The 27,232-nt window shown below is 40.0% G+C and overlaps 2 protein-coding genes across 9 annotated transcripts in view; one reads left to right on the plus strand and one right to left on the minus strand.

Moving 5' to 3' along the window:
• Nucleotides 1–3,318, minus strand: part of CDCA2 (cell division cycle associated 2) — a 52,844-nt gene extending 49,526 nt beyond the window's left edge. For 4 of the 7 annotated variants that reach the window (XM_049710893.1, XM_049710892.1, XM_033429779.2 and 1 more), the window contains exons 1-4: nucleotides 3,025–3,315; nucleotides 2,526–2,589; nucleotides 2,260–2,433; nucleotides 1,043–1,188 (exon numbers count right to left, since the gene is read on the minus strand). In XM_049710893.1, the coding sequence (XP_049566850.1) occupies nucleotides 1,043–1,188; nucleotides 2,260–2,433; nucleotides 2,526–2,589 (384 nt within the window). In that variant the 5' untranslated portion in view covers nucleotides 3,025–3,315. Of the gene's footprint in view, nucleotides 1–1,042; nucleotides 1,189–2,259; nucleotides 2,434–2,525; nucleotides 2,590–3,024 lie in introns of all 7 variants that reach the window. The other 3 variants (XM_004270676.3, XM_033429782.2, XM_033429781.2) reach the window with 3 other exon arrangements.
• Nucleotides 3,319–4,066: 748 nt separating this feature from the next.
• The window catches only part of KCTD9 (potassium channel tetramerization domain containing 9), a 53,244-nt gene continuing 30,078 nt past the window's right edge, over nucleotides 4,067–27,232 (plus strand). Inside the window, exons 1-6 of one of the 2 annotated variants that reach the window (XM_004270675.4) lie at nucleotides 4,067–4,265; nucleotides 14,794–14,915; nucleotides 17,524–17,567; nucleotides 21,041–21,137; nucleotides 21,731–21,789; nucleotides 21,997–22,125. In XM_004270675.4, coding sequence (XP_004270723.1) covers nucleotides 4,218–4,265; nucleotides 14,794–14,915; nucleotides 17,524–17,567; nucleotides 21,041–21,137; nucleotides 21,731–21,789; nucleotides 21,997–22,125 — 499 coding nt within the window. In that variant the 5' untranslated portion in view covers nucleotides 4,067–4,217. The remainder of the gene's footprint in view (nucleotides 4,266–14,793; nucleotides 14,916–17,523; nucleotides 17,568–21,040; nucleotides 21,138–21,730; nucleotides 21,790–21,996; nucleotides 22,126–27,232) is intronic. The other variant, XM_033429783.2, reaches the window with a different exon arrangement.

Genomic DNA, 27,232 nt, shown 5'->3' on the forward strand with positions numbered 1-27,232 from the left:
ACATCCACCACACTTCGGTATATACTTTGGAAATGCCTGGTGTCTACTTCCCATCACACATAATATTCCAGGGTTGAAAATTAATAAAATGTATAATTTTTATTGCTTCATCAAGGATGTTAAGTGAAACTGGCCTTATTATTGTTTTCTGTAAACGATGAACAGGGTTGAAGGTAAAATGATTGCTTGATGCCATCAGTTTTAACCACCACTGCTCTTACACCATGAGTGCAAACATCAACACAGTGAAAAAGGGCAAATAACACCTTAGTGCTGTTTCAACAAATAGTTTGACCTCATGGACCTCTTGGATGGGACTCAGGTATTCCCAGGCACCTGCAGATAATTTCTGAGAAGCCCTGCACTGCACTAAACAGCCTCCTGTATACACAGGGTCTAAAACGAAAAATAAAGAAGTGGCAATAAAAGTACTTTTTAAAATAGGAAGGCCCATACCAAAAGAGCCAAACGAGCCAAAGAAGGGCAAGCCCGGGACTGTCTTTCATAGCAAGTCTTGTACTCTTTGACTTTTTTAGAAGCATGTATTATTCTGATAAAAATCTGCAAAAATATCTACATATTTCCCCATCAACAAACACTTCCCTCCTTTCCACAAGGTTATCCCAAATACATTTTGGTGGGGGTGCGGGGAACTCTTGCCCCTACATGTCAACACACAGTAGTCACAAAAGTATTAGACACTTACAGACAAAATATTAAAAGAAAAAGGTCGGAAAACACTGCCTCACCTCATTAGAGAAAAACAGACATGAACTAGACAAAAATGTGCAAAATGAAACAGAAAGCGCCTCCAGAACACCATTTCTATCCAGGATCTCATAGCCTTTAATAGAACCACGCTCAACATCAACATTTAAACTAAGCGCACAATCTCTGTTAAGACACAGAGAAAATATTCTCTCTCCAGATCCAAAACGGATGAGGTGCACTGGAGAGTACCAACACTGTACAAAAGCTTTCTAACAGAGCAAAACATACTCCTAGAAGAATTCATGACGGAACTTAAAAAAGAAAACCATACCTGACAAGGGGAATTCTTGGTCAAAGAAGCATTCTTCAAATTCCGCTGCTGGGCAATGAAACGAATTAGATGGTTTGTTTCCGGAGAGCCCCGAACACCAACTGTAGAGCGTCGTCTGGATTTTTTAAGGTAGGATGATGACTTTCCTATAATAAAAACTCTTTTGTAAGTTGGAACAAAACAAGGCAATCAGTAATCATGCCCTGAATACCCATGATCCACCAGCCTGGGAGAGAATATGATGAACGCATCGTACAGGGATCTAAGTGGAAAAGTACAGGCAAAATTGTGCACATATTATCAGATGGGTAGGTACCTTTGTTTTGTCTATTGATTTATTCCATGCCCCTGGAGCGGTGCTTGGCACATAGCAGGCGTTTATCAAAAAGTTGTGGAACAAATGCATGAATACATTTGAATTAACAGGTCTCATTTTTGTTTCTTATTTCCTGCACAGAGTTGGTAATGGATTGCTTTGGACTAAAAATGTCTCTTTTTCTGATCCCCAAGGACGATCTCCCCCCAGGCACACACTCTCATGTCCTCAATTGTTCAAAATAATTTGTTTCTCTTAGATACTTGTCTACCTTCAGCAGTTTAGCTTTTCAAAGGTCTAAGAATGATGTTCTTGAGAAGGGAACACAGGTTGGCATCCACTTCGGTCTTGTCTCCATCAGGTACTACTAGTCTAGTGCCCCCTGATTTTCAAGTCCCCCATTACCCTCCATTTCTAAATTCTATTCTCTAATTCCATTCCCATTATTTGTTTCTTCAGCTAAATCAGACTTCACAGGTGAATTTCATTTCTATTCCATAAGGGAGATTAGCCTGAGTCAATTTTCTGTTTGAGATTTTGAAAGAGGTATGCCCCAGTCTTTCAATGTCATATTTTCTTAATTGCCCTTCAACTTTCTCTCATTTTTACCATACATGACCATAAAATGTATTACTATTTTCACATACACACTCCTGTATCCCATGTGTCGGGTCAAAGAATGACTCGCACACATGTCCTTTTCCAGTTTGGGCCTGGAGCGTAGCTGTGACTTAGGAACAGTATCATGCTGGGTGCCCTGGGACCCTGATCTCCCTGATCCAGCAAGTCTGAGAGTCAATCAATTTAGATAAAGTAATAAGATACACAGGGTAAGTGAACAAAATAGAGTTTAATTTTTCAACTTTTAAAGGCACTGCAATAGAAGAAGAACATCTCTTACCTGAAGAGTTCTTTACAAAACTTTCAGGTGTAATTCCCAATTGCTCCACAGTTACTGTGGAAAAGTTCAAAGGTGACTGAAAAGCATCTGACATGCAACGATTAGGAGTCACTTCAGCTGCAGGCTTGTGAGGAGTTACAAGCTTCCCATTTCCCAAAATGAAAGAGGTGTCTTCTGAAACAGACAACATGTAGGGTCTAAACATCATTATCAAGATAAACACCTAAACCTTAAATTTCACAAAGAAACAACAGGTCACTACATACCAGCGTTATTAATAGCAGACTCCTTGGTTTCAAGGGGCTTGCTGTCTTTTGAACTATCATCCATCTAAAAAAGAGAGAGAAAAAAGAAAAATAACCCCACCTCCAAAATTAATGTGATTTGATCGAGATCCTCTTTCAAGACTGAATTCTAATACAACCTATACTGGCACGAAAACGGATGACAAGAGACTACTTTTGGAGCTCAAATTAAAGAGAAATGGAGGAAACTGCTGCTCGGGATGAAACAAAGCAGATCCCATACAATAAAGCCAAGGCTTTCCAACCTTAGCGAACATCAGAATCATCCAGGCACCCTGTTGGAGAAGCGGCTTTGCGGATTCCCAAAAATTCTAATTCAGGAGGTCTGGCTGGGCCCCAGAAATCTGCATTTTAAAAAGCAGGCGGGTGATCCAGTAGAACACACTTCTAAGAAACACGTCGAAGAAACAGCTCTGCGCCACTACTGTCTCGGAACTCCCAACCAGGCCGCTTGCCTTACCTCCCTCGGGTTTATTTTGAACACTCCGCCGATGAGTGTCGTGGCTGTCCTGCCTTCTAGACCTCGGCTCTCTGGTCCTGATGGGCTCGCTCGAGAAAGTAACTGTCGGCCGCCAAGCCAGCCGCGGGGGGCTACCTGGTCCCCGGCCGCCGACCCCCAGACCCCACAGCCGGCGTTACCTATACCCTCCCCTCCGCCCGGCCGCGGCCCGCCGCCCGATTCAAATCGCCGGCCCCGCCTCCTCGGCGTCCCGGCGTTACTCTGAGAATCTCTACGCCCACGCCACTCGCACGTGTGCGCGCGCGCACCGAACTCTCCCAGACCTCTACCTCGCCTTCCCAGGAATAGGAGTGGCTTCGTGGGCTCGGAGAAACACCAGCGCTAGCCGCAGTTGACACACTGTCCAGAGAGCTCCACTGCTGACCTGCGTCCCCGGGAACTATTTTCCGTGAGAGCCTCGCGGAGGAATTATCTCGTTAGCCGTTTGGTTCCGTCCCCGGCCTTTCGATTGGATGCTGCGAACTTCGAAAAGAATCATTGAACCAATCCTGACAGAACGACGGGCTGGCTCTTACCCAATCAGCCAGTCCCGACCGCAGCCGTTTCCTCGGTGGGTTGAGCGAGTGGGAGGGGTTAAAGTTGGGAGGCTCTGACTGGTTGTGGATCTCTCCCAGCGCTCTGCCTCTTCCCTCAAGCCCCGCCTCCGTATGCAGATGAGCTCTACCTGGTGTTGGCTATGCGCCTGCTCAGTAACGCTTTGAGCCGCCGTTCGGCTCCAGGTTCAGCTCTGATTGGCTGATAACCCTTCCCCGTCGGCTAGACTGCAGCCTCTCTTCCCTCCTTCCACCTGGGCTGGGTTAGTTAGAGCCCACCCAGTGCAGGGCGATGATTGGCTGAATTTTGGCCGGCGCTGCCCGCTGATTGGCGGAGCTTAGAGTCAGTCTGGGAGGGTGGGGGAAGGGCCCCAGGCTGACTGAGGAGCCCAGGGGCGGGGTGGGAAGGAGGACCCGCCAACCTTGGGGTGTGGGTAGGAGAGTGCGTGCCTGTGTGTGTGTGTCTGTAAGGGAAGGAAGGTGGCGAAGGGAGGAGAGTCCGAGTGGGTGGAGGGAGGGGAAGGGCGGGAAAAGAAAAAGGTGGGAGGAGAGCCAGGTGGGAGGGTGGCGACTCACTCAGGACCCAGTGGGGGCAGCGCGATGAGGCGGGTGACCCTGTTCCTTAACGGCAGCCCCAAGAATGGAAAGGTAAGGGGGTCGGGAGGAGGCGAGGCGGGCCCGGCTGCTGGGGGCGAGGGCAGCGGAGTGCGGAGCGGGCGCACAGGGCTGAGGGCTGAAGTTGGGGAGAGGGGCTGGGAGCGGGGAGGTGGGCGTGCGCCGGGGTGGGGGGCGTCCAGGAGGAGGCGAACGTCGGGTCCCCGCGGCCTCCCCCCCACCCCCGGAATCCCTAGCCCGAGCCTGCCCTTGGACTTCCCAGCTGCTCTGGGGACCAGCGCGCAGGTCAACTTGTGCTCAGTCGTTCCCAAGTCCAGGTGTGGGTCCTGGAGAACAGAGGACTCGGAGGGCGTGGGGGGGCCGCTGTCACCTGATGCTTCTATTCCTCTTCCCACTTCCCCCAAGACCCCGCTGCCCCCCACCCCTGGCTACAGAAGGCGCCGGTTCCCACCTTCGTGCTGAGTAATGGTCTGCTCCAGAAAGTGGCCGTAACGACTAAGGCGTGTAAGGTTGATCAGGTGAAAAGAATTTCAACTCTTTCTCTCCGTGGATGAGTAAAACACTCTCCCATCCTAGGGCCAATAGACGGATGGAAAATTGGTGACATTTTCTTGATGGTCCCCCTCCCTCCCCCACTTTAGGAGCCCCAAGCCCCGCCGCCGTCAAACTTTTGTACTCGCTTTAGTCTTTCGCCGTATTTTAGTTCCGTAGAGGACTAGGACAATAGACCAAAATGGATTGATTGGACATTGCTCTTTGCTGTGTTAGGCCTTTGTTGAGTGTGTGGTGCTAAATATTTTTCCAACGCTGGAGTAAGCCAACATGAATCCTGTTCCTTCTCAGCCTCTTGCCCCACCCATGAAAGTTCGGCTTCTTTGGAAAATTTGACTGTTTAAGGCAGACGTTTATGGTGTGGCTAAATGACGTTTAGAAATAATTAAGCCTTGTGAGTCTGAGATGAAGATAGATTGGGCTCCCTGTTTCATTAGCCAGAATGGTTTGTTTCCTGCATCTTTCGGAAACATTGCACATTTTTAAATAGCGTAATTGTGCCACGGTTTAAAAAAATGGCTTTCCAGCTACTCTGCAGTTTTGAGTGAACGTGCTGTAAAAATTTGAACCTCACTGTAGTGTGTTGACTATAATGTTGCGTTCTTCTGGTTTTAGAGATTTAATACTCATGTAAAAACAGAACTGGCATAATAAATTCAAGTTCTTGAATTTTCATAAATGCTGCCTCAAAATAGGCTTCCCAAGATTCACATTATTTCTGACCCTTTTTAACTTTTTCTGTACCTGTTTTGTCTGTTTATTACTACTCATAATCTAAAACATATATTGTTACGGGAAGAAAGATTTAGTAGATCCAAGCTTACAATTGCAGTACGTTCTCAAAAACAGATCTCTCATTGACCGTTTTATTTAACATCTCTGCTGTGTTATTCCTGAAAGACAACATGTTTAGACCCAGCCATAAATATTTAACTATTTCTTCTGAAACTACTGAATTTTGTTCTTGTCAAAAGTTGGCTGGCTTAGTCTTGCCATATTTTTAATAAGGTGGCTTTTTTCTGAAAGCTACTTACTTTTGACTAGGTTAGGTTTTTGTTTTGTTTTGTTTTTTTGCGGTACGCGGGCCTCTCGCTGTTGTGGCCTCCCCCGTTGCGGAGCACAGGCTCCAGACGCGCAGGCTCAGTGGCCATGGCTCACGGGCCCAGCGGCTCCGCGGCATGTGGTATCTTCCCGGACCGGGGCACGAACCCGTGTCCCCTGCATCGGCAGGCGGACTCCCAACCACTGCACCACCAGGGAAGCCCTAGGTTAGGTTTTTGGATTTGATTTTATTTGCTTTAAAAATATTTTGCTAGAGAATTGGAAAAAACTCAAATAGTTAAATGTGTTTATGTTACAAAGATTATAAAAACCCAAACTAGAGAATACCAGTATGATTCAATATTAAAAATAAGTCATGCCATAATCCTTGCTACTTAACTGGAAAACATTCTGTGCCAAACTTGTCAGTGTTTCCTCTCCTCTCCCTTAAGCTGATTAAAAAAATAATATTATAATTACTCTTATTTGACCAAAGAGAGCAGAATAATACGTAACATGTATTTTCTGTATAAATAGTGACTGTATTTCGTCAGGGTTGGCATGATCTTGACATGATTTTTCATGGAGCTGATAGCACTACAAGGAGATAGAGTTTGGTTTCCTATCCACCGGTTGGAATGTCTGTGTCACTTTCATCATCTCCTTGTTTACCTAGCCTCTGTTTTTGTTTCCTGGCCATAAGAGTAATGCCTGTCTTTTTCAAATAAGTTTCCCTCCTTTAAAGCTTGTTCAGTGGTTGCCAGCCTGGGCCGTGAAGCTTGGGGTTAGGAAGACACAGAGTCACAGCAGGGGACTACCTCATAGACTTTTGACTTTTCTGTGCACTGAGTAAACATAAGTGTGACTACTAAATGTTTTGAAGAGGGGGCTGTGCCTTCTCTAAAACAGTGCTTTCCAGAGTGAGAGGGTCCACCACAGGGGGCGTGCAAGTGGATCCAGTAGAGTTTAAGAAGAAATATTACACCTTTTATTTATATCTTTTACTTAAAGATATAAAATTATATTAAGACTTGGTTTGTCCAATCTGGAAAGACACAGGTGCTTTTTTTTTTCTTTTTTCTTGCGGTACGCGGGCCTCTCACTGTTGTGGCCTCTCCCGTTGCGGAGCACAGGCTCCGGATGCGCAGGCTCAGCGGCCATGGCTCACGGGCCCAGCCACTCCGCGGCATGTGGGATCTTCCCGGACCGGGGCATGAACCCGTGTCCCCTGCATCGGCAGGCGGACTCCCAGCCACTGCGCCACCAGGGAAGCCCGACACAGGTGCTTTTAATGACTGAGAATGTCAGCTGGTCTCAGGTCTTCTGAAAGGAGGCCGGACGTTCACATGGGAAAAGCTGACAGTCGCTTCTTCACCGGTTGGTTCCGTCTTGCATATTGTTATATGGTGAAGCTTACATGTGCCAGGTTAAGATGTGTATTATACCGTTTTCACTAAATTAACCCTCACCAAAATGCCAAGTGGCTTGACAAGATTCCTTCAAATAAGATGCAGATCAAAGACAATACTAACTAGGCAAGCACAAGTAAGCCATGAGAAATGGCAGGGCTGCCACTTCTAATATAAACTCTCAGATTAAAAACAAAAAACAGGGACTTCCGTGGTGGCGCAAAGGGGTTAAGAATCCGCCTGCCAATGCAGGGGACACGGGTTCGAGCCCTGGTCGGGGAAGATCCCACATGCCACGGAGCAACTAAGCCCGTGCGCCACAACTACTGAGACCACGCGCCTAGAGCCCGTGCGCCACAACAAGAGAAGCCACCGCAATGAGAAGCCCGTGCTCGCTGCAACTAGAGGAAGCCTGCACACAGCAACGAAGACCCAACACAACTCAATAAATAAATAAATAAACAAATTTATAAATAAAAATGCCAATCTTTAAAAAAAAAACACAAACAAAAAACAGTGGATTTATAGATCGGAGAAGAGGGCAAAAAGTGCCAAATTTTAAAGAAGACTATTTGAAGTCCAATTTAATAACTGCTGTTAACAGTAAATTGCTCCCCAAGTGTATATTGTTCTTTGAGATATTAGCCAATAATAGGATGAGGTCATCTCAATTAGCAAGATATTTCAAAGTACTTTCCAGCACACAAAGACAGTTTCGGATTTTTTTTTTCTTTTTCTTTTAATGTATAAAGTCAACCTTGAATTTGGCAGGAGTTCACTAAGCTTAATGATAAATATTTACGGGATTTTTAATGGTTTACTCATCGTCTTGAGTCAGTAAAAGTCCTTTTATCATTTGGGAAATTATATTCTTCCTGACAGTGGTATATACTTTATAAATAAGTATACAAATGTTTGAGGCCATGCCCAAAAACGTTTTACTTAAGGGGTACATAGTGAAAAACATTTGAAGGCCATATTTCTAAAAAAAACGGGATCTTTACATTTTAGTTTAAGTTGCTCCAGAAGAGTCGGGTTTGAACCTTTTCATCCTCTCTCCATATGCCTCAGAATTCCCGTTGTTCTCCTTTTAACATTCTGTGTAATAGTTGACATCGAGGAATATGAAATGAGAACTTGGATCTCTGAATGTAGTGAGTGGCTTTTGAGCAACCCGATGTAAATTCAAAGTTTCCGTACATCTTGGACATAAGTTGCTTTTTTTTTAATTGAGAATATTCAATAATGTGCTGTGCCAGTTTTAGACCTTTTATATACCTTATTCATTCATTCAGTCAACACTTAGACTGAGTTCCGTCTTTGAGGAGGAACCATGCCAGGCACTGCAGATATAGTGGGATATGAAATAGATCTTAATTCTGTACTGATGTTTACAGTCTTGGTCCCAGACCTGTTTTCTTCTGGCTTTGATATTAGGTCAGAAATGTGTTGTTGGTATTAACAGAGTTTCCAGAGTTGAATTCATTGTGTTGAGTTGAAGAAAGGTGAAAATCTATGTAAAGCTTTGTCTATTGAAATCTAAACATTAATAAGAAACTTGCTCTTCAAGTTTAAACGTTTTTAAAATGTATTTGATACATATAAAAGAATACAATAAAGAATATTAATATGCATAAAATTAAAAGGAAAATAATATAATGAATATCAGTAAACTTACCACACAGCTCAAGAAATAGCATATTATCAAAACTTAATGTGTTTGTCTACTTTCCTATATCCCATGAAGGCAGCCAATTTCATGAATTCTTTTTCAGTAAGTAGTTTTGCCACGTATGTATGTATAAGTAAACTATATGTTTTGTCAGCTTTGGGATATATCATATCCTAAATTGGTATCACATTGTACATAGTCTTTTTGTTTTTGTTTTTGCGGCACGCGGGCCTCTCACTGTTGTGGCCTCTCCCGTTGCGGAGCACAGGCTCCAGGCGTGCAGGCTCAGCGGCCATGGCTCACGGGCCCAGCTGCTCCGCAGCATGTGGGATCTTCCCGGACTGGGGCACGAACCCGTGTCCCCTGCATCGGCAGGCGGACTCTCAACCACTGCACCACCGGGGAAGCCCTACATAGTCTTTTTGGACATGAGTTTTTCATTCAGTATAATATTTCTAAGATTTCATCTATATTGTCCCACATACTGATAGTTTAGTCATTTTCACTGCTTTATAATAATTATACAAAGTACATACAAATACTATCACAGTTTATCCATTCTCCTGTCAGTGGACAGTTGGGTTGTTTATTTTCTTTATATTTTGCCATGAAATTGACAGTGCTGCCACGAGTATTACTGTATATCCTGGTACACACATGTGCAAGCATCTTTCTAGGGCAGTGGTTTGCAAACTTTAGCATGCGTTGGAATCACCTGGAAGAATTGAGCAACTATTGCTGGGCCTCATTCCCCAGAGCTTTAGATTCATTAGGTCTGGGGTGAGGCTAGGAGTTTGAAGTTCTAATGTACTTCCAGGTGATCCTAATGGTGCTGGTCTAGAGACCTCACTTTTGAGAATCACTGCTCTAGGATATATATAGAAGTTGTAATTATTGGGTATTAAGGTATGTGAATGTTTAATTTTTTAAAATAATGGCAAATTGTTTTTGAAAGTCATTGTGGTAATTTATATCTCACCAGCATTGCATAAACCCTCTCATTGATACATATCCTCTTCAACATTTGCTGTTGTCAGACTTTAAAATTTTTAAATATTTTAACATTTGTCTTCTTGATGTAGTCATCTTTTTTAGGAATAAAATAATGTTAATTTTTGAAATGTATAAGCTAAAAGTGTAGGCAGAGTAAATAGATTCTACATTTAGTTATTGTGATTGGTGGGTCGGTTGGGTAAATTGGCCTGCATAATGATTATTTATTGATTGTGTATTATATAATAGTTATGGTGGGCATTTTAAAAAAATGTTTTAAATACATGTGCAGGTTTTAGTTTTTAAATTTGAATAACATAGATTACAATTTGTTTTCAGTGTTTAAAGACAGATTAAAACTTCATTAAACTGATATGTCCTGGTAGGCACAGTGTACCATTTACTTTCCCAATTGGTGGATAGCTTTCACTTGTCGTGGTATCTGAAATTTAGAAAGAATTAAGTTAAATAGTAGTATAACGTAGTGGCCATAAACTTTATTTATTTATTTTTTTGGCCATAAACTTTAATAGACATGCTTCTCAGTTTATTCCATAGAATGCTTCCATTCTAAGTATAGTGCTTAGGTTATTAAAATGGATAATCACAGTGGCATGGAAACTTCAAGTCCACACTAGGAAGTAGAACACACGTGAAGCAAATAGCCATTGTAAGCGTGATCATTTTATAAATGCTTGGCCTCTCTGAGGACTAAAGTCAGCTTAGTAAATAACGGTTAGAGCTCACATCCATGATATACAAGATTTCCAATGTTGCTTTTTCCCAGCAGAGTTGATATATAATGAAGGGTACATGTGCCAGTCTGTTTGAGACTTTCTCACAAACTTAAAATCTTTTAAAGTATATCACATTTTAAAATCTGATATTCTGATTGAGATTTAAAATATTATGTCTGCAGTCTTATTTGTGAGTTATTTGTTAGTATGCTCAAGAGAGTCAGCTAAAGTGATCTTGTTGAAAACATGCTAAAAATGCCTTTCAAATGAAAAACAAGTATGTTGGCCCAACTTAAGGTAAATTTTCAGATTTTCAATGCTATAAGATTCTTTGCAGTAATTTCAGTGCTGTTTTCTCTAATTGATGGCCCTTTGGTTATTTCATTTAAAGAAAATTGTCCATTACCAGATTACTTGTCAACTGCTAAAATAATTCTTATTTGTAAATCTAGTATCTAGAGCTATGGAAACCCTAAGTTAAAACTTTTTTCCTTTATTGCATAGAAGTTCATTGTAACAAATCTGGAGGACAAAACAAAAACTCATAAGTGAACCTTAATTCTATCCAAAGATAGCCACTTTCCATACTCACATGAACTATATGAACATCACTTTAGAATAGCATTTCTACTGTGTACTTTGTTTTTTAACTTAATGTCAGTGGAAAAGACAAATATAACTGACTCACACACAGAAAAGGCATGTCCTCGTTCAACACTCTGAAAGCAATGAAAATTTCATCTGACATTCAAGAAACATTTATCAGAGACCTGCTATAAACCAGACACTGTGACACTTAAGAGGATCCTTTTTAAACTGGCTGCAGTTCTTTTCTGGATGTTAGAGATTTGGGTAGTACAGGGATGTACTTCATTGCTGCTCATCAGCATTACAAGGGATTATTGGTTACCTAAATTCACTGAATAACCACTTTTTACAAATTAAAAATTTATTATTAAACCTTTACAGTCTAGATAGGAAGTCAGGTTAGAAAATATTTGAGGTAATGATAAATTGTGTTCAATACTATGTGAGGGCTTATTTAAGTGATAATAAAATAAATATGAACTCAATTTGTATCTAGAATGTGCTCCTTAGTATTGCAGCCTACAAGGAAACACCTGTTGTACTTTGATTGCCCTGAAATTGCCAAACTGTGTGATGTGTGGCTTTGTTTTTGTTTTTAATCTTATAATCAAATTTGTCTTCAATGGGGAGAAAAGAAAGATGGTAACTACTCAACCTTCCATACAAAACAACAGGGTTTGAGTTGGACTCTACCACTTGGTTACTGTGAATTGCTATGACATGGTCAAGCCTAACAGAGTTAAAATAGTTGTTTCCTTGTTCCTGACTTTCTTCTGCTCTTTGAAGCAGCAGTGTCCAATAGAACGCTCTGTGAGGAAGGAAATAACTCCATATCTGCGCTGTGTAATATGGTAACCACTAGCCATTGTGGCTGTTGAGCAGTTCATACATGACTGTTGTAACTGATGAACTGACTTATTTTAATTAATAGCAATACATTAAAACTTAAATAGCTTCTTGTAGCTAGTGGCTTCCAAATTGGACAGTGTGGCTTTCGAACATGGCAGGTGGCCTGTATTTTCATTAGGAAACAACTGACCCACAGGAAAAATCAAGTCGATCGAATGGAAGTAGAGAACAATTTAATTTGATGTATTTTTTAATTTTTCCTGGTACGCGGGCCTCTCACTGCTGTGGCCTCTCCCGTTGCGGAGCACAGGCTCCAGACGCGCAGGCTCAGCGGCCATGGCTCACGGGCCCAGCCGCTCCACAGCATGTAGGATCTTCCCGGACCAGGGCACAAACCCGTGTCCCCTGCATCGGCAGGCGGACTCTCAACCACTGCGCCACCAGGGAAGCCCAAAGTGATGTATTTTTGAAAAATAAGTTAGGTAAAGTGGTATGCTCTAATATTTAAATTCAGGAGCATAATATAGAGAGATACATAGAATTTCCAACCATTTTATGATGCTTGAGGGAGAGAAGTGAAAGGAAATGGGGTGGAGAAAGTTAATGTTAGGGCAAGGAGCTGATAATGTCAGGCGAAAGAAAACCATGTGAAGCTATACAAGAAGCAAAGAGCCAAGCGACTGACCAAAGCAAATGCAAAACACCTTTTACAGTCTGGGAACCGTGAGGGGAGAGTAAGAAGATCCTCCTTTCTAACAACAGCATTCTTGTCATAGTTGCTATTATACTAAGAATTTTCTAAATCTTTCTCCTCTGGAACTCGTATCTGCAATAATGGTTAGAATTCCAGGCTCTGTTACAAAGGTGAAAAATGGTAGGAAATACGGGGGACACATGTTCTTCAAGCTTCCGTCATTTATGGCAGTGTCTGCTGGGTGTAAGACACTCTGCCAGGTGCTTTGTGCTGTTATCTTTTTTATCATATGGTAAAATATACACAACATAAAAGTTACCCTTTTAGCCATTTTAAGTGTACATTTCGTTGGCATTAAGTACATTCATGTGTGTAACCTCACCACTTTTCATTTCCAAAACTTTTTCATCATCCCAAACAGGAACTCTGTACTCATTAGGCAGTAATTCTCCATTACCCCTTCTGCCCCATAACCTCCTTTCTTCTACTTTCTTTTTTTTTTTTTTACATCTTTATTGGAGTATAATTGCTTTACAATGGTGTGTTAGTTTCTGCTTTATAACAAAGTGAATAGTGAATCAGTTATACTTCTACTTTCTATCTCTATGAATTTGCCTGTTCTAAGTACCTCATACAAGTGGAATCCCATGATATTTGTCCTTTTTTATGTCTGGCTAATTTCACTTAGCATAATGTTTTCAAGATTCATGCATGTTGTAGCGTGTATCAGAATCGTATTCCTTTTTAGAGCTGAATGATATTCCATTGTATGGATATGCCACATTTTGTTTATCCATTCAGACGTTTATGAGCACTTGGGTTGTGCATTATCTTTAATAATCCACGTAGTTCCCTTTAAACTCTGCTTGCCTACCCCTCTTCCCCAAAATGCCCCAGCTTGCAACACTTCTCATAGGTCATGATCCAAGAGAAAAGAGTTGGAATCTCTGTACTCTGCGGTAGAAACACTACACACTCCTATTGGCAAACAACTCGCTCCACCCTTGACTGTTCATTTACTTAACGAAAAATTCACTGTCTGCTGTACTCCAGTGACCAGTGAACAAAGGACTAGCCCCGGTTCCATTTCATATGGCACCTTTATCCAGTATCCTGTGGGAAGTCAGCTGGCTGCTCATGCTTCAGGTTCATCTCCTCACCCTCTTTTTTATTCATAATTTTCAGAGATCTGACTGATAATGATACAACTATACACAGTTACAGTTATGGCTGGAGCAAAGAATTCACTACATGTACAGAGTCTCTACCCCCTACCTAAGCAACTGCATGTATGTTGCACAAGTGTCAGACTGCCTGATTTAAAGCAGGACGGAGCAATTCATTGTAACCCAGGTCTACGCTGTACTTAGAATGTTAGCCAGAATCTGGCTTTTATACAGTATATAAATAGTTATTGAAGTTAAATGAGGTGGGAAGTCGTTAACTGTTCATATGGTCATTGACATGGTAAATGTTATAATAAATACAGTAAATTTTTCCTGTTTAAAAAAAGTAAACCATTCCTGTAAGAAAGGAATAATGTAAAAGCAACATCTTAAAGACTTAATAGGTCTCAGGCACTTTGGGAAGCTCTTATCATGCATTAACTCATTTCATCCTTGTGACGACCTTCTGATACAGGTGTAACTGTTCTCCTCATTGCCAGTTAGAGCCACAGAAGCATAAAGAGGTGAAATAATTTGTCTTGAGCGGACAGCTAGAAAATGCCAGAATCTAAAGTCAAGTGCGGGTCTCTTTTGTATCAGAACTGGAGCACTGTTTAACATACTGTAAGATTGTAGTTTGTTTTTAGCGACGATTTCTCTAGTCTTGGATTTCAGCAGTGTTAGGCACTAAGTAAATATTTCAGTCATAAAAGAAAAAGAGAAACTTTTAAGAACCTCTCAAAATCTCTTTTTATATGATAATCTGATTTTTTAGACCTGTTTATAGTATGGTGGTTTTTAATTTGTGAGTGACGAAATTGATTACGTAAGTTGTTCAAATTAATCTGGTGTGTTTACAGGTGGTCGCTGTATATGGAACTTTATCTGATTTGCTTTCTGTGGCCAGCAATAAACTCGGCATAAAAGCCACCAGTGTGTATAATGGGAAAGGTGGACTGATTGATGATATTGCTTTGATCAGGTAACCTTCACCTTTTTATAAGCCATCTACAGTGTGCCCTCAGCTTCTTGGTGCTATGCTGTTTCCCTTAAGCAGTATTTAATCACTGTTAAGAATGCAGGATTTTGGCAAATGATTGCCTAGAGTTTGCTCTTTGGAATTTAAGTAATTTGCACTTATGATGCATTGATCAGATAGAAAACCCTGAATACATTCCAATATACTCATAGTCTTTCTGCAGACTTCACATATGGCTATGAGGAATCTCTATGTTACTAGAAACGGATCTAATAAGACACAAATTTTTAATACTAGAAACTTAACTGATCTCTTTTATATGCTACTGCTTATTGTTCAGTTCATTTCCTAAGAATGCTTTGAATTTTATAAGCGTTTACAGAGACCTGCTTTGGTGAAAACTTGCTAAATAAGATAGCATTTTAACTAGAGTTAACTCACCAGTGATCCACCACAGTAGTGGTTTTGGTTTGTTTGTTTGGGGTTTTGTTTTTCTAAGTATGCCAGGCATATTTTAAAACCAATGTCCAGTTCACCTCATTCCATCCTCTTGGATCATAGAATTTTGGAGCAGGAGGGGGCTCAAAGAAGATGGAATGGGAACACAAACTAAGTACTGACTCTGTGCCCGTTAAGTTGTATTTGCTTTGCCCAAGTTACCTCATTTAATCGGCAAAGCATGGACTTTTTATTTATGTTTTTGGCTGCAAGGCATGTGGGATCTTAGTTCCCTGACCAGGGATCAAACCCACACCCCCTGCGTTGGAAGCGTGGAGTCTTAGCCACTGGACTGCCAGGGAAGTCCCTGCGTGGGTTTTCTAAAATTGATGTTGTGAAGATAATGATGTTCTAAATTATGGTAGTATACAAAGTTTAATATTCAGTTAAACCCAGGTCAGAATAACCTTTCAATATAACATACTGCCTTTAAACACTTCTAGTCCCTTTGTTTTATAAATGAGGAAACTAAACATCTGAGAATTTAAATGACTTACCCAGGTCATACATTTAATAGTTGATTTTTGTCAATTAGAGGAAAACAAATTTTCATATTAGTCTTAAAAAGTTAACTGGCATGGTGAACAAGTAGAAAAGATTATAGACTTAAAAGATAAAGATTTTAATTCCAAATAAATTAGAAGAGTTTCTTAGTTTTTCAGTATCTATCTCCCAGCTTCTATGTGTTTCTATGGATAATTGAATGATTTATATCAACCTAAATTTCTCCTTAACAAACACAGACTCTGCTTCCAAGAAAAATTCTATGTGTTCCTGTGATGTCTTACAGAAGTATAATTTACATTCTTATAGAAATAAAAATGTCTACAACATAGGTCGTAATTGAAGAAGGTCATAACTGAAGCCTTCTGAACTATAAAATATCTACCTATTTAGAACTCAAACTGGTGGTTGCCAGAGGGGAGGAGACTGGCGGGGTTGGGTGAAATAGGTGAAGGGGCTTAAGAGGTACAGACTTCCAGTTATAAAATAGATAAGTCACAGGAATGTAATTGGCAGCACAAAGAATATAGTCAGTAACACTGTAATAATTTTGTATGGTGACAGACGGTTACTAGACTTATCGTGGTAATCATTTCATGTATTTTGATTGTCAACTCACTATGTTGTACACTTGAAACTAACATAATATTGTGTGTCAACTATACTTCAATTAAAAAAGAGCTAGGACAAGAAATAGTATATATTTATATTATATCTACCTGTTTAATAATTTGTGGTTCACAGTACAAGCTCTGATCATTTATACTAATCGTGCGGTGGGGTGGAGCAGGGAAGGAGGATATACACTGATAATCCAGATTTTTGAATTATGGGTATTCATTTACATTTAGGTGAGTATAGTGGGTGAGTGTTTACAGCAGAGTTATTTCCAATTATATTCTTCTTAGATTTAATATGAAAATTTATTTTCATTTCCAAAGCACAAAACAGCTGATGATGTGGCAGAAAACCCTAATAAATTATTTAGGGTTATAGAATTAAAGTGAAAGAAGAAGAGTTGGCTATAGCTTTAATCATATCCTTTGAACATAATATTCTTCAGTAGTATATTCTTCAATTGATAAGAAAGCTGAATTCACATAATTTGTATAGTGGGTTCCGTTTGTTTTTTCCACTTCAAAAGTACTTTCATGTGCAGGATCTTCTTTGAATTTAAATCCAGAGGCAGTTAAGTCAGGGGGTTAAGCACTTTGAATTTTATAAACGTCACAGAGACCTACTTTGGTGAAAACTTGCTAAATAAAATAGAACGTTAAGTAGAGTTAACTCATCAGTGATCCACCACAATAGTGATTTTGGTGTTTTTTTTTGGTTTTGGTTTTTACATACCCTCGGCAGATTTATCTCTTTGAGACAAGTGTCTAGTTCACCTCATTCCATTCTCATCAGATCATAGAATTTTGGAGCAGGAAGAGGCTTAAACAACCTGGGTTTAAACAAAAAACACTGGAACTTGGTCAACTTCTTTGCCACATAGATAGCAAAACGGATCTTCTACATTATTCTAAGGAATAGTTCCTCTAGTCAACAGATAATTAATGTGATTTCTGGATTTTGATGGTGGCTTTTTAAATTTTGATTTCCCCAGGGATGATGATGTTTTGTTTGTGTGTGAAGGAGAACCATTTATTGGTAAGTGACTTCCTTAAAAGCCAATTTTGTCTGCCGAAATAAAGATGAAATGGCAAATATTTTACATGGCTTTACTAAGCTTAACATTAAAAAATGTCTTAGAGCAGTATTCAGCTCTTCATACCTTTTTTGATTCTGCATTGGGCGTGTGTGTGAAAGTAAATTTCTAACTTGAATTAGATGATCATATTTTAGTATGGATACCTCATCTTTTACGTGCTGTTAAAAGGCTCTGGATGTGCACATATTCATTAATTATGACATGATAGGGTGGTTTTGATTTTAGAACTATAACTGTTTTGTTTTGAAATTTTCTCTTTGATAGTAGTTATCAAAATCTCTGTTATGTTACATATTTTTTAAGCATATATTGCTTGAAAAAGTAATGTTTGCCAGTCATTCACAGCAGTTAAATCAGTCAAAAATGACTTGGTAGCAACCACACACACACACACACACACACACACACACACACACACACACACACACACACACTACCCTTCAGTTTCGAAGAAAGCTTATACAGTGTATATCTCAAAGGAAAGAGCCTGAGGCTTAAATAATTATTCTTTAACGAATATTTGATATATTTAGTTCCAGACCATCACACCCTGATATTCAAGTATTTCTTTAAGCCTTCACAATAATTGTATTTGGTGAGTGGAGGTAGTACTCAAGATCATCACACAGCAACTTAGAAGTAAATGCATATTCTCTGTTTCTGCCTTAAGACTGAACAAAAAATTTTTCTCATCTTTTCTTATCCATTAGGCTAACAGAGTGGGTTGGCAGGCAGTGGTCACTTAATTGGTTCATTGCATACATACAAACAACAAAACAAAAAGTGATTGATTAGTGTTTTTTGTTTTATCGTTACAAACTTTCAGAGTTAAAAATATTTGGTATGTTTTCATCCTCTGCATTTATCTATACCTAGATTATTTTACTTTTGGCCAGTGGAAATCCCTTCATGTTCTTCTTCTTTTAACACAACCCGATTAGTCTTTTCCTTACTATCTGGAATAACAAAGTGTTCATCTTATACTTCTCTTGTCCTAAACCCAAATCAGTGGCTTTTTTCTTGGAAGCCTTGATTTCTTTTAGTGGCAAATGTCATTTTAAGACCCAACCTGGGTGCTGGGGAGGCTCGCTGCTACTGGGTTCGTCATGATTACTAGGCTTTTTGGTGAACAGAGTTGGAAATACATGGCTAGCTAGAGGATAAAATTCATATATAATAAATATTATATGATATAAAGCTTTATATCACATATAACATATAAATAGATAAAATATCTCATGGGTTCATACTAATACTTTGGTTTATATTAGGATTATAAGATTTTTATTTAACATCTTCTATCTTACATCTATGTCTCCTTTCTTGCATATCAGTAATCCTGGTTTCCAAGGACATAGGGAGTGATGGAATTGTAATGTCACATAATTACTCATTTCCTTCATCCTACACAAAATACACATAAAAGTTTCAATAATAATCCCAATACTTTGAATACCAATGTGACTACTAAAGACAGTTAAACATTTTTTTAATATGCTCATTCCTTTCTTTCCTTACTTAAAAAATAATCATATTGTTTATCCATTGTCAAATATTATTATTATATACTATATACATACACACATATACACACACACCATTGTATACTATACTCTCTCCCTTAAAACCATCACTTAGTATTACTCCTCCAGTCCTTAAACTGATGCCTCGAGTGGTTGTCTGAAACTTGTTCTCTAGCAGATTCTTTATAAAGAACTTGTGAGAACTATATTCTCTGACATCTTGCATGTGGCTTCTATACCTGAAAGTCAGTTTGACTGGTCATAAAATCATATGTCAGAACTGAACAAATTTCAAACTTTAATGATATGTAGTTTATTGTATTTCAATTATACCTCAATTAAGTTGTTAAAAAATCCTTGGTTCATATTTTTCTTTAAATATCTTAAATATGTTACTGCATTTTTTTCTGACAGAGTTTTGGTGTCAAAAAAAAAATCTGATCTTTCATAAGTGATTATTTTTCCTAGCTCACCCAAAGGATTATTCTCTTTCTTTACAGTAATTTTACTGTACTTTAAATTGATTTACTGTACTTTCAAATTGATAAATTTTAGTATACTATTTCTGGGTGTTCTGAGCTCTTCTGGGTTGAATCTCTCAGTTATGTGGTGGGCCCTTTCAATATGTAGTTTCACATCTTTTTTTTTTTTTTTTAAATTTCAGATAAGTTTTCTTGAACTTTGTGTATTTGTTTTGTTACCATGCTTTGATTTTCTCCTTTCAGGACTCCTATTGTATATGTGTTGGATCTTCTACACTTGTCTTCTATATTTGAAATCTTCTGTTAAATCTTTTTCATCTCTTTCTTCATTTCTTCTTGATTTTTAAAGCTTTCCTCTATTCAATTTTTATTTTCCTTAAGGCATTATCTGTGGTGTTCTTTCACTCCTGTGTTTCTTCTAGTTTAATCTTCATTTCTGAAATGGTTTTTATTTCTAATTCTCTCCAGAGTTCTCTTGCCTCATTTCTGAATTTTGTGATTCTGGTTTATGTTGCTTTTTCATACCTTGTATTATTTACTTCTTTTAGCAGATTTGGAATATTATAGTTTACCTATTTTGTGGCCATTTCTTTCTGGCACATTTTCATTATCTGGCACATTTTCATTATCTATAGGGATGTAATTCTTCCTATTCTTTTAATAATCTTGTATGGGATTTTCTGTTGCTCATTTTTACATGAAATTAGTTTTCCTTAACTTGAGAAGGGAGCTGACTTAGGAAAGTTTTTGTAATTTCATGGCTCTAGGTGTCCCTTTTATGTTGTTTTTATGAAGTATTAAAAAATATGGAAGTCACCTTCTAATATATTTTGGTTCTGCTTGACCTTTTTTGACTTTTATCTGGACTCCTTTTCCTTTTGTCTCTGTTGTCTCTGTTCTGTTCAACTTGGATTCTTTTCCCAACATCTTATCCTCAATGTGGGACTTTGTCCTAGGTGGGAGCTTTGCCTGGGTGGGTTTTGAGAGTTCGTTTTCAGCTTCTTCAGATCTTACTGCAGACTGCTTGAATCACCCATGGTTGGAGTGGGCACACCCCTCCCACTTCCATTCGGCTGTTCTCAAGTAGACTTGCTGAGTTTTGAAGTGAGTATTTATGGGCTACTTTGGAATTCTTAGGATCATCACATACCCTGTTGTTTCTGTCAAGGATGCTTCTTCTGTCAAGGATGCTGATGCCATGCTTCTCTTCTAGTTGTCGGTGTTGGCGGGATACCTTATCACCTAGTTTTGTTTTAGATACTGTCTGTGGGTATAGGGCTTGCTGTCCTAGTAGCTCTGGCATGCTTTTATGTGTGTGTTTTAGTTTAAAATATTATACTATTGCCATCTTCCCCAAACTCCCCCCCCCGCAACTTAATGTTTATTTTTTCTACATGTTATCTCTAGACCCTCAGACAGATTCTAAAGTACCGGAAGTGTTGTCAGGATCTCACACAGACTGGCTAACATTAAATGTTGGAGGGCGGTACTTTACAACCACACGGTAGGTGCACGTGTATGTGTGTGTTGAGTGGGTACTATGTACTGTTTGTTCTTTCCTTCAGTTTGCTGATGTCCTTAGAAGATATTCCAGTGCTGCTTAAATATACTATGTGATTTGAAGCCAATATTTAGAAAATTTTTTCTAAGAGTAGAAAATGGTTCACAAGTCATTCCAGAGAAAGCATGAATTTACTGTTTTTAGAATATGCTTTTAAAATATTGAGTAATATACATGCAACACAAGTAAAAAATTAACAGTATTGAAATTTGTAGACTACAACTGCTTATACTAAAGGCATAAGAAAAATGTAAACTTCGATCAAGAAAATTGTTATACAGTAGCTTGCTAGAAGGATAGATCAGCATTGAAATTAAAGGCAACGAAATCAATATTTAAATCAAAGGAAGTGCCAGATGACAAGAGATTTTGATAAATGGCAACTTACTGCACATTTTTGTTTCCCAGCATCACTCCTCCCAGGTTATAGCATGCATCTTTTTGAGAGAGCAGCTGGGATCAAGTATACTCTTGACTTAAATATGTTTGTTTATAAAGACAAATGGAGAAATCAATTTTTTTCCCTGAATTCTTAGGAGCACTTTAGTGAATAAAGAACCTGACAGTATGCTGGCCCACATGTTTAAGGACAAAGGTGAGTGCAGTGAGATCACATTTTGTGTGATCTGTTTGTAGTTGTATTGACTTTATAACTCCTGTCCTTCTGTACTTTTTAATGGAATCAGTAATAATTTTTACAAGAGTGAAAACTTACTGGTATGTTACGCAGTTTTCCTTCTATAAATTTCTAACTTTGTTTTTTGTTTATGGGGGGGCTTTCTTCATTTTAATGGTCCCACAGGTGTGTGGGGAAATAAGCAGGATCATAGAGGAGCTTTCTTAATTGACCGAAGTCCTGAGTACTTTGAACCCATTTTGAACTACTTGCGTCACGGACAGCTCATTGTAAACGATGGGATTAATTTGTTGGGTGAGTTTTCAATGTAATTCCTCACACTTTTTAGGATTTGTATTTTCTTTTCACTTAGTAATGTATATTTTCATAAAGTAAAAGTATCTTTTCCATTTTTAAAACTAAATGTTTTTACATGCATATGAGTGTAAATATACACTCATACATCTACACAGGTAGATAGTCTTTCAGGTATACATCTACCCCATACATTCCAATTTTAGATTCTAAATAGATTTAGATTTCATCAGTAAGGACGCTAAGGGATTTTGTTGTTTGTTGTTTTTGTAAATTTAAAAAAAAAATTTTTATTTATTTTTGGCTGCTCTGGGTCTTCGTTGCTGCATGTGGACTTTCTCTAGTTGCAGCGAGCAGGGGTTACTCTTCATTGTGGTGCGCAGGTTTCTCATTGCAGTGGCTTCTCTTGTTGCGGAGCATGGGCTCTAGGTGCGTGGGCCTCAGTAGTGTGGCACGTGGGCTCAGTAGTTGTGGCGCATGGACCACAACTGCTCTGCAGCATGTGGAATCTTCCCAGGCCAGTGCTTGAACCTGTGTCCCTTGCATTGGAAGGCAGATTCTTAACCACTGTGCCACCAGGGAAGCCCCGTTGGAAGATTTTTAATTACAGTTTCATCATTACTTGTGATAGGTCTGTTTATATTTTCTGATTCTTCCTGGTTCAGTCTTAGAAAATTGTACCTTTCCAAGAATTTGTCCATTTCTTTGTGGTTGTCCATTTTGTTGGCATATAATTGTTTGTAGTAGTCTCTTACAGTCCTTTGTATTTCTGCGGTGTCAGTTGTGATTTCTCCTTTTTCATTTCTAATTTTACTGATTTGCATCCTCTCCCTTTTTTTTCTTGATGAGTCTGGCTAAGGGTTTATCAATTTTGTTTATCTTCTCAAAGAACCAACTTTTAGTTTTATTTATCATTGCTATTGTTTTCCTTTTTTCTATTTCATTTATTTCTGCTCTGATCTTTATCGTTTCTTTCCTTCTACTGACTTTGGGTTTTCTTTGTTCTTCTTTCTCTAGTTGCTTTAGGTGTAAGGTTAGATAGTTTGTTTTTTTTTTTCTTTAGGTGAGATTGAATTCTATAAACTTCCCTCTTAGAACTGCTTTTGCTGCATCCCATAGGTTTTGGGTCGTCATGTTTTCGTTGTCATTTGTTTCTATGCATTTGTTTATTTCTTCTTGGATTTCTTCAGTGATCTCTTGGTTATTTAGTAGCACACTGTTTAGTCTCCATGTATTTGTGTTTTTAACAGTTTTTTTCATGTAATTGATTTCCAGTCTCATAGCATGTGGTCAGAAAAGATGCTTGATATTTCGATTTTCTTAAATTTTCCTAGGCTTGATTTGTGACCCAAGGTGTGATCTGCCCTGGAGAATGTTCTGTGTGCACTTAAGAAGAAAGTGTATTTTGCCACTTTCAGGTGGAATGCCCTATAGATATCAATCAAATCTCTCTGGTCTTTTGTGTCATTTAAAGCTTGTCTTTCCTTATTTATTTTCATTTGCATTGATCTGTCCATTCGTGAAAGTGGATGTTAAAGTCTCCTACCATTATTGTGTTACTGTCGATTTCCCCTTTTATGGCTGTTAGCGTTTTTCTTATGTATTGAGGTGCTCCTATGTTGGGTGCATAAATATTTATAATTGTTATATCTTCTTCTTGGATTGATCCCTTGATCATTATGTAGTGTCTTTCCTTATCTCTTGTAACAGTCTTTATTTTAAGGTCTATTATATCTGATAGAAGTATTGCTACTCCGGCTTTCTTTTGATTTCCATTTGCATGGAGTATCTTTTTCCATCCCTTCACTTTCGGTCTGTATGTGTCCCTAGGTCTGAAGTGGGTCTCCTGTAGACAGCATATATATGGGTCTTGTTTTTGTATCCATTCAGCCAGTCTATGTCTTTTGGTTGGGCCATTTAATCCATTTACATTCAAGATTATTATCGATATGTATGTTCCTCTTACCATTTTCTTAATTGCTTTGGGTTTGTTTTTGTGGGTCCTTTTCTTCTCTTGTGTTTCCACCTAGAGAATTTTCTTTAGCATTTGTTGTAAAGCTGGTTTGGTGGTGCTGAATTCTCTTAGCTTTTGCTTGTCTGTAAAGCTTTTGATTTCTCCGTCAAATCTGAATGAGATGCTTGCTAGGTAGAGTAATCTTGGTTGCAGGTTTTTCTCTTTCACCATTTTAAGTATATCCTGCCACTCCTTCCTGGCCTGCAGAGTTTCTGCTGAAAAATCAGCTGGTAACCTTATGGGGATTCCTTTGCATGTTATTTTGTGTTTTTCCCTTGCTGCTTTTAATATTTTTTCTTTGAATTTAATTTTTGTTAGTTTGATTAATATGTGTCTTGGTGTGTTTCTCCTCTGGTTTTTCCTGTATGGGACTCTCTGCACTTCCTGGACTTCGGTGACTATTTCCTTTCCCATGTTAAGGAATTTTTCAACTATAATCTCTTCAAATGTTTTCTCAGACCCTTTCTTTTTCTCTTCTTCATCTGGGAGCCCTATAATTTGAATGTTCGCTTGTTTAGTGTTGTCCCAGAGGTTTCTGATATTGTCTTCAATTCTTTTCATTCTTTTTTCTTTATTGTGCTCCTCCGCAGTTATTTCCACCATTCCATCTTCCAGCTCACTCATTCGTTCTTCTGCCTCAGTTATTGTTTGATTCCTTCTAGTGTATTTTTCTTTTCAGTTATTGCATTGTTCATCTCCGTTTGTTTGTTCTTTAGTTGTTTAGATCTTTGTTAAACATTTCTTGTATTTTCTCAATCTGTGCCTCCAATTCTATTTCCGAGATTCTGGATCATCTTTACTGTCATTACTGTGAATTCTTTTTCAGGTAGATTGCCTGTTTCCTCTTCATTTATTTGGTCTTGTAGGTTTTTACCTTCTTCATCTGTGGCATAATTTTTTGTCAACTCATTTTGTTTTTGTTTTTGTTTTTGTTTTGATGGGTGGGATTGTGTTCTGGTTGTTTGGCCTGAGGCTTCCAGCACTGGCATTTGTAGGCGGTTGGGTAGAGGTGAGTCTTGGTCCCGACATGAGGACCTCTGGGAGACCTCACTCCTATGAATATTCCCTGGGGTCTGAGGTTCTCTGTTAGTCCAGTGGTTCAGACTCGGAGCTCCCACTGCAGGAACTCTGGCCTGACCCCCAGCTCATGAACCAAGATCTTGCAAGCCGTGCGAGGTGCCAAAAAGACAAAAGAAAAAAAGGAGCAGAACAGTAAGAAAGAGTAAATAATAAGATTAGAAAACTAACAGCTATCTTAGAAAGAATAAAAAAATATAGATGAAACAACAACTGGAAGGTAAAACAGGACCACAGTAGTAATAAAGAGGAGGGGGGGGAAATGCCAGAAAAGGCCTGGGCTGTGGGGGGGCGGGGCTTAGGTCGGGGTGTGGTTTAGGTGGTGGACGGGGCCTATGCTTAGGACCCACAGGGCCACTGGGGCAGGGTCTTAGACTCAACACAGCAGGAGGGGCCCAGGAGTGCCTCTGGCCCTGGAGGGCAGACGACCAGGTCCAGGACCCCAGCATGCTCACTGAGCCCAAGTGGGTGGGGGAAGTCCCAGAGGGCCCCTCCCCATTGGCCTCTCTTCTTTTCCCTCCCATGTCCACAGCACCCACACGGCTAGCGGTGGCCCCAGAAGGCAAGGGACCAGACCCGGAAGCCCAACAGGCTTCCTGGAGCTGAGTGGGCAGGGGAAACGCCTGGGTTGCTTCCCCTGATCCTCCAGCCCCGAAGCATCCCTTGCCCCGTCCTCCTCTCCTCCCCTTCCCACCTCCTGCCTCCCTCCTACGCTCCCAGGACCAGCATGGCACAGAGGGGGCCTCAGAGGGTGGGGGACCTGGCCTGGGACCCCAGCAGGTCTCCCGGGCTGAGTGGTCTGGGGAAACACCCGCCACACCTCCCTGATCCTCTAGTCCTTGAGGGTTCCCCCCACCACTGTCCACCTCTCCTCTTTTCCCCTTCTCCCTCCCATGCCCCTAGGACTCATGAGGCCAGAAGGGGCCTGGGAGAGAAGGGGGCCCAGGAAAATGGAGGACCAGGCCCGACAGCCCAGTAGGCTTCCCGGGCACAAGTGAGTGGGTGAAACAACCTCCGTGCCTCCCCTGGTCCTCCTATCACAGAGGGCCCCTCCCGCATCCACCTCTCCCCTTTTCCAACACCCCTGCCTCCCTCCTATGCCCCTGCAAACAACATGGCCCAGAGGGTGCCTTGGAGGGTTGAGGACCCTGCCTGGGAGACCTGCATGCTTCCTGGCCGATTGGGCAGGGGACACACCTGATTCTCCGAGCCCCTGAGGGTCCCTCCAGGCATGGGAACCCCTCCCCCCCCTTCCAAGTCACCCCTCAGGGGTGCCGGTCCTGTCTGGCCTTCACTTCTCCTCCCCCCTTACTCCCCCCATGTTCCTACCTGGTCACTCGGGGGTTCCTCCTATCTCCTTGGGCATTGAGGTCCCCCACCAGCATCTGGCAGGCGCCTTAGTTGTGGGGAAGACATGAACTCCGCGTCCTCCCCCCCACCATCTTCTGTAGGCTCTTGTTTTTTTAATCCACTCTGCCACTCTGTGTCTTTTGATTGGAGCGTTTAGTCCATTGACGTTTAAGGTAACTTTTGATAGATAAGTATTGCTATTGTAGAGCTTGTTTTCCAGTTGATTTTTGTATTTCTTCTTTGTTCTTTTTTCTTCTTGTTTTTCCTTTCATCGTTTGATGATTTCCTTTTGTATTATGCTTGTGTTCTCTTCCTTTTGTTTTTGTGCATCTTTGTATATCTTTGATTTGTGGTCCCCCTGTTTTTCAAGTATGTTAACCCCTTCCTATATGTACTTGCTTTAGAATCTATAGTGGTATAACCTCAAACACATTCTAAAAGATAACCTACATTTTCTTACTCTCTTCCCCCACTTTTTATGATTTTGATGTCCTCTTTTACATCTTCATGTTTATCCTTTTGCTGTTCATTGTGGTTATCATCACTTTCACAAAATAATTATTTTATTATTATTATTTTTTAAAAATTTGCATACTGGCTCATTTATGTGATTTACTTTCCAATTGTGATTTTCCTTTTCCTCTAGATTCTTCTTTTCTACTTAGA

The sequence above is a fragment of the Orcinus orca genome, chromosome 6 (assembly GCF_937001465.1).
Source record: "Orcinus orca chromosome 6, mOrcOrc1.1, whole genome shotgun sequence".
NCBI lineage: Eukaryota > Metazoa > Chordata > Mammalia > Artiodactyla > Delphinidae > Orcinus > Orcinus orca.